General features: G+C 44.5%; 1 protein-coding gene across 2 annotated transcripts in view; it reads left to right on the plus strand.

Moving 5' to 3' along the window:
- The window catches only part of Dgkh (diacylglycerol kinase eta), a 165,646-nt gene that overhangs the window by 140,437 nt on the left and 18,394 nt on the right, over window positions 1–6,815 (plus strand). The window contains exons 23-29 of one of the 2 annotated variants that reach the window (XM_026777878.1): window positions 811–924; window positions 1,147–1,281; window positions 1,653–1,816; window positions 2,789–2,894; window positions 3,887–3,979; window positions 5,728–5,778; window positions 6,684–6,803. In XM_026777878.1, coding sequence (XP_026633679.1) covers window positions 811–924; window positions 1,147–1,281; window positions 1,653–1,816; window positions 2,789–2,894; window positions 3,887–3,979; window positions 5,728–5,778; window positions 6,684–6,803 — 783 coding nt within the window. The remainder of the gene's footprint in view (window positions 1–810; window positions 925–1,146; window positions 1,282–1,652; window positions 1,817–2,788; window positions 2,895–3,886; window positions 3,980–5,727; window positions 5,779–6,683; window positions 6,804–6,815) is intronic. The other variant, XM_005370871.2, reaches the window with a different exon arrangement.

Consider the following 6,815-nt stretch of genomic DNA (forward strand, 5'->3'; position numbering starts at 1 on the left):
CCTCCCTCCCTCCCTCCCTCCTTCCTTCCTCCCTTCCTTTCTTCCTTCTTTCTGTGTGTGTGCATGTGTGCTCACAGCAGGGATCAGAACTGAGATCCCTGCATTTCCACAGTTGCTAACAGAGGAACAACTTGAATCCAGGTGCTCTGATAGCGGAAATTAGAAGAAATTATCAGCATCAGCAAGTTTGTGGGCTCATAGTCCTAATGCAAGTTTTAATTAGGATATTCTTTTAGACTGAGTATTTTTCAGTAATAATTATTTATAATATACAGTGAGACTCTTCGGGCACCTGTGTTCACATGCACACATTGACATACGGGTACACCCACATGCCTATAATTAAAAAAAATAGTTTAAAAAGATAACAGCACCAATGTGTATTGCCTAGAACACCTTGAAAGACTGTCTTCAAAGCTCGCTGAGTACATAGGATCACAGTTTGCATGTTCATCAGCATCAACTTTTGGGCCCTTGTAGATTTTCAAAAATTATATGTCATCTAATCATAATGTCTATCAATTATTTGTGAAGTGTTCGCCACATTTCATATCAAGATGAAGTCACTAGAAATGTGTTGGTCTAGAGAGTGCTGAATGGGATGTTTGACTATCCCGTGGATGCCGAAACCCTTCTTGGATGGACGTTTGTGTTAAGCTGTCTTCGGTGATTACTTCCCTGGACTGTTACTTTCCGATACTTACATCCACTTCACTGTTTGTAGGTTTTTGGCGTCTGTATGGCAGGGTTTAAGGTTCCCCTCTATCTAAACCATTCGTAGAAATGAGCACCACTGGTTTTCCCTCCTAGATATTTGCTGCGCCATCATTCGATGACAAGATTCTGGAAGTCGTTGCTGTGTTTGACAGTGTGCAAATGGCAGTATCAAGAGTCATCAAACTGCAGCATCACCGGATAGCACAGGTTGGTGTCCCAGATCACAGCTCACTGTATTTCCTGGGTCATGGAGCATGGAAGGAGGCTGTCTCCGATGACTACTGTGCTGATAAGCTTCCGTAAAGTACTGTCTGTCTGTCTGTCTGTCTGTCTGTCAGTGTCGTTGAGGTGGTAAAGCATAGCGTTCCATTCCACAGAGGCGCTCAGGCTGATCTGTGTTCTCCAGTAACACATTGGCTTTTATTTCAGTGCCGTACAGTGAAAATCACCATATTTGGTGACGAGGGAGTCCCTGTGCAGGTGGATGGCGAAGCGTGGGTGCAGCCTCCAGGGATCATCAAGATCGTGCACAAAAACAGAGCCCAGATGCTAACGAGAGACAGAGTACGTAACAGTCTTCTCACGGTAACCTTTCATCATGTGCGCACATGAGTGCAGTGCCCACACATGTCAGGCGCTGCACCTCGCTGGAGCTGGAGAGATTGTGAGCCATCTGATGTAAGTGCCGTGTCCTCCGCAAGAGTTGTGCGTGCCCTTCGCCATGGAGCCATCTTTCCGTCCTTCATATTCTTCAAGAATTTTGTAAACTCCTTAAAAGTTGAAAGTTACAAAAAACCACAGGAAACATGGAGAGGAATTTAGATTGTTGCTTAAATATGCCATTTAGCCCGCGTGCATCTCGGAGCTTATTGAAGTTCGTTCTGTCAGTCTCTGAGCGCTAACTCAACCGTTCCTTGCAATCCTGGTCTAAACAGGCCTTTGAAAGCACTCTGAAGTCTTGGGAAGACAAGCAGAAGTGTGACGCCAGCAAGCCCGTTCTCCGAACCAACCTGTACATCCATCCCACGGCCGACCTGGCGACGGAAGAAGTGTCGCAGATGCGGCTCTGCTCCCAGGCCGCAGAGGAGCTCATTACTAGGTAAAGTGCTTCGGCGGGAGTTTTGGCTGGCCTCTGTAATCTGTATCTTACAGACCCGGGAAAGCGATGCTGGGTTTGCCCTGCCACACAGGGCACTTTTCCTTAGTGCTTCTGTTCTACCCACTTACATGCTGTCCTGTCAGTACTCACTGGGGATGGGATGTTGGAAGAAGTCTGGGAACACAGACAAAGGTTTAGGACCACACATAAGTTATCTTTTTCTAGACAGAAAAGAAAGAAATCTTTTAAAAAGAGTTTGATGAATGTAAATGATCTAAAAATTGACCAGGCGGTGGTGGCGCACGCCTTTAATCCTAGCACTCGGGAGGCAGAGGCAGGAGGATCTCTGCGAGTTCGAGGCCAGCCTAGTCTACAGAGTGAGTTCCAGGATAGTCAGGGCTACATAGAGAGAAACCCTGTCTCAAAAAAAAAAAAGCAAACAAAGATATAAAAATCACTACAACAGCACTATTGAGAGTGGAAGAAAGGCTGTGACGAGATCCTTGCCCCCCTCTTCACCTAACTTAGCTCCCGAGGGGGAGTGGTGATTTCTCAGCCTGCCGATTATTGGCTCTGTATATATATTTGATCTCTGTGAGCCTCCATGTCTTCACCTGCAGACTTGGGAAAATTTATCATCGTGGGCTGTGATCATTAAATTCTATAATATGTATAAAACAGCAAGCAGATAGTAAATCTGGAAAGTTGTCCCTTGGTGTGTCATGTCCGCAGTTTCCTCACTGGGGTGAAACTGGTTGAACGCCAGCTTAGTATGGGCAGGGCCCTGGGCTCAACCCAGCACCGCAGTAAACCAGCAAGCAAGCCCATGTCCTGGAGACTTGAAAACCACCCTGTGTTTCTGGCTTTTCTCGCTTTTCAGCACTGCAGTCTCCAGGCAAGCAGAGACGCTTCTCAAGGCAAGTCTTCAGCAGTGCCCCCATGTTTTTTATTTGGCCTCTTCTTTACTTTCAGGATTTGTGATGCAGCCACGATTCACTGTTTGCTGGAGCAGGAACTGGCTCATGCAGTAAATGCCTGCTCGCATGCCCTAAACAAAGCCAACCCACGCTTCCCGGAGGTGAGGATTTAATGGTAAATTCTCTTTCCACAGATTCTTTTGGTATTTCAACTACTTACCATCCTGTAGAAACCCTCCCTGTGAAAGACAGTAGTGTCTTTCTGTTGCTACGATTACAATGCTAACCAAAAGCACCTTGAGGAGGAAAGAGTCTATTTGACGTACATGTCTCCGTCATGAAGTTAGCTTAGTGACTCAGGCAGGAACCAAAGCAGAAGCCATGGAGGGATACTGCCTCCTGGCTGGCTTCTCAGGCTCACCTTTGGCTGCCTCGTACCTCAGAGGACCACCTCCCGCCAGGGGATGGAGGTCAGAACACAGCTTGCAAAAGCTCGTTCTCTCTTTCCACCACGTGGGTTCTGAGTTGGCAGGCTGGGTGGCAAGCACCTTGACTTTGAGTCATCTCGTGGGCTGACGCCGTCTGTCTGTTGTCGTCATTCCTTCTTCACCCTCTCCCCTGGATCTTTAAGGAAAAACCTAGAAATGACCACAACGCGGTTGGTTGGAGAGGTGCAGTCATTTCTTGGTTGTGTTCTGATACTGAGTGTCATCTTTGATTGAGTTGTTCTCTGTGAGTTCAAGGCCAGCCTGGTCTACAAGACCTGGTTCCAGGACAGGACTCCAAAGCTAGACAGAGACACCCAAACCACAAAAAAAAAACCTGCCCAAAAAAAAAAAAAAAAAAAAAAAAAGAATCTTTGATTTAACTTTTATGGGAACATTCATGTGTATTTGGGTTCCATCATATATGAACTTGTAGTGGGAGTTGTGAGCCTGAGAATATATACATTTTAGGTCATCCTTTTGATTCTTTGATTTACTAATTAACAGAAATAACCATACTAACAAACCTGTGTATGAAAATTTGAATTTGTTGTAGAATTTTGGTATTTTTTTAACAGTCATTATAATGAAAATAAAATTTACTGGATTTATTGGTGGTGGAATCCTCATTTACTGTGGAAATACATGTCTTTGTTATTCTTTTCTAGAGCCTTACGAGAGATACTGCCACTGAAATAGCCATCAATGTCAAGGCCCTATATAATGAAACAGAGTCTTTGCTCGTTGGCCGGGTTCCTTTGGTAAGGAAAAGAAACGATTGCTAGCTGTTCTAGCTTGTTTCTTTGCCTGTGATAGACTGTGACCCAAAGCAGATTAAAGAGGAGAGCGATTGTTCCATTTTACAACTCCCGGGTCCTCATCCATCACTGAGGGAAGTCAGGGCAGGATTCTGGAGACAGGAACTGAAGCAGAGACCATAGAAGAAAGTGGTTTGCTTCTATGCTCACGTCTTTAACAGCCCAGAGCCAGCTGTCTGGGGATGGTGCTACCCACTCAGGGCTGTGCCCTCTTTTAGTGGTGATTTAGAAAATGCCCTACAGACATGCCACAGGCCAGTCTGATGAAGGAAATTCCTCATTCGAGGTCCCTTTGCCCCCTGCGGCTCTAGGCTTGTGTCAAGTTATCCCCTGATGCTAACTGTGACAGTAGTGCAGATGATGGGATAAAAATCCGAGCCTGGCTTTGTTAGTGAGTGTGTGAATTGAGCAGACCCCTGACCTCCGTTCTTGACCTCCCTTTCGGCCAAACTTCTGCCTTCTGGAAAGCCATGCTAAACTTTAGAGCTGTGATTCGGGCTACCATGTTGTCACGTCACTCCTCTCTCCCTGGTCAACTTTGAGAGATGTGAGCTGTATAAAGGATAGTAGACATCCCTCCACTCTTTGTGCGTGCACACATTTAGGAGAATTAGGTTTCATTCTCCCAGCGAATATTGGAAATATGGTCGGCATGGTCATTCAGACTTGCTCTATAAACATTGTGTTTCAAGCACTGTTTTTGTTTTAACTCAGTTCGGCCCTGGAAATCGAGCATATGAAAGTGTGAATCTGGCTAAAGCCCACAGCCCTTTCTGTAAAAATACCTGAACAGTTTCTGAATGTTGTAACATTGGATCCTGTCCCCACCTATAGCTGGATTGTGGCATTAGGTGTGTGGAAGACTGAATGCATTAACCCTCTCTCCCTTCCTTGTATCCCTTTCAGTGATCTTAGGGCATTTCTTCTCAAAGTAGTTTCATCCCTTTGGGCAAATATGAACCTCAATAAAATGATAGAAGTCATTAACGTCATCCTACTTGAAGCGGTGGGTTGGGGAATTGGACTCCCTGCTGGGCTGTGGCTGTGGTCCAACAAGATGCTGCTACTGGAGCCTCCAATGCTCTTCCCCACCTCCCGGGGAGCTGAAACAGCTTCCCAGGCCACAGGGTGGCTGCTACCACTCCTGCACACGCCTCCAGGGGCTCTTCCCCACCTCCCGGGGAGCTGAAACAGCTTCCCAGGCCACAGGGTGGCTGCTACCACTCCTGCTACCCAGAACTGGGAGGAATGAGCATTGGTTACTCCCTTCTTGGCTATCGTTGACACTACTTTTGTTGACCAGAGTCTTCTATTGCCTTTTCCACAATATGCCCATCAGAAGTCCTGTGGACTGTGAATAAGATCCCAGTTTTTAAGTGGGGAAGTGCTTCTTTGTGTCCCTTAAGGTCATTCATGATAAGCAATAGAAGCATTTGTCCTTTACATCAAAAAATAACTCCTCTGCTCTAATGTAGTATAATTAATAGTTACATTAATGTATTATAATTAATAGTTATGTTAAAATATAAGAATATCCCCCCTCTATTTCTAATTTTCCATGATCCTCAAATATGGGTGCTTGGTTTGAAATATGTCCCAGTAAAACTTACCCAAACTTTTGGCAATAGTGATATTACAATAGTTTATTGTATTTGAGAACAACTAAAGTTTATTTTTCATTTTACTTCCAGAACAAATGTGAAAAACCATCTAATCAGTTTCCTTATACTAAAAGGAAAATGGTAAATGTCATACAGTAGAGTGGAAAATCTCATTATTTTATTAACTACTGGGAGATACTTTCAGTATCACGGAGAGTCAACAACAGAAAGATGCTTCTTAAAAAAAAAAAACCATAAAGATAATCTCAGAACTTTCCTTTCTGTTATTCCGCAAACATCGGTGTAGGTACTGTGGAGTTTTAAAATGGTCTATAAAGGTACTGGTTAGCAGAAAAAGCCCTCAGAAATGTTCTAGTCACGCTGTGCTGTTTCTGACGCAGAGGACACTAAGTGCCTAACTTTGCACAGTTAGTAACCACCCAGCACTAGACTCTCACCTGCTGCTTTCTAATTCTGTGTATTGTGATGACGGCCTTTGCTTGGTTATTATGAATAACACATGGCTGTCATACTCTCTCTGAAGTATCTACATCTGGCTCCAGGTTGCCAGCCCCTTGGCTTTCGGCTTTATACTGATTTTGTAATAGTTCTTCATCACTATTTTTTCCTGAGATTCATTTTTCCCTTAAACTGCTCTTTTGGCTTTTCAGATTATTTTTTTGTGATTTTTTTTTTTAGATGACAGATATTTGAGTTTTTAAAACTGTCATTTTTTTTTCATGGAACAAAGTCTGTGAGTCATAAAATTTTGACCCATATGTGACAGTTCACAGATAATGTGCTTGGAAGCAGTGAAGGAGAAAATTGCAGTGGGGAAGAAAAGGGTATCGTGTCCAAGGAACACCGAAAGCAGCACTTTTGGAGGGGAACTTATTCAGCTCCGGTTGCACATGTCAGGAGCGGGAGGTAGAAGGAATCCACCAGCTTATTATCGGAAGGAAGGATGCTCTAAGTGGCCTTGCTGTTCCATGAAGTTGGTTGCTGAGTCTTGCTTTGTTTTGATTTCTCCCTCGGCCCGTGACTAGCAGTTGGAATCTCCCCACGAAGAGCTGGTATCCAGTGCCTTACACTCTGTGGAGGTGGAGCTGCAGAAGTTAACAGAGATCCCCTGGCTTTATTACATCCTCCGCCCCAATGAGGATGAGGTATGGAAAACT

Source organism: Microtus ochrogaster, unplaced genomic scaffold (assembly GCF_000317375.1).
Source record: "Microtus ochrogaster isolate Prairie Vole_2 unplaced genomic scaffold, MicOch1.0 UNK88, whole genome shotgun sequence".
Taxonomy (NCBI): Eukaryota; Metazoa; Chordata; class Mammalia; order Rodentia; family Cricetidae; genus Microtus; species Microtus ochrogaster.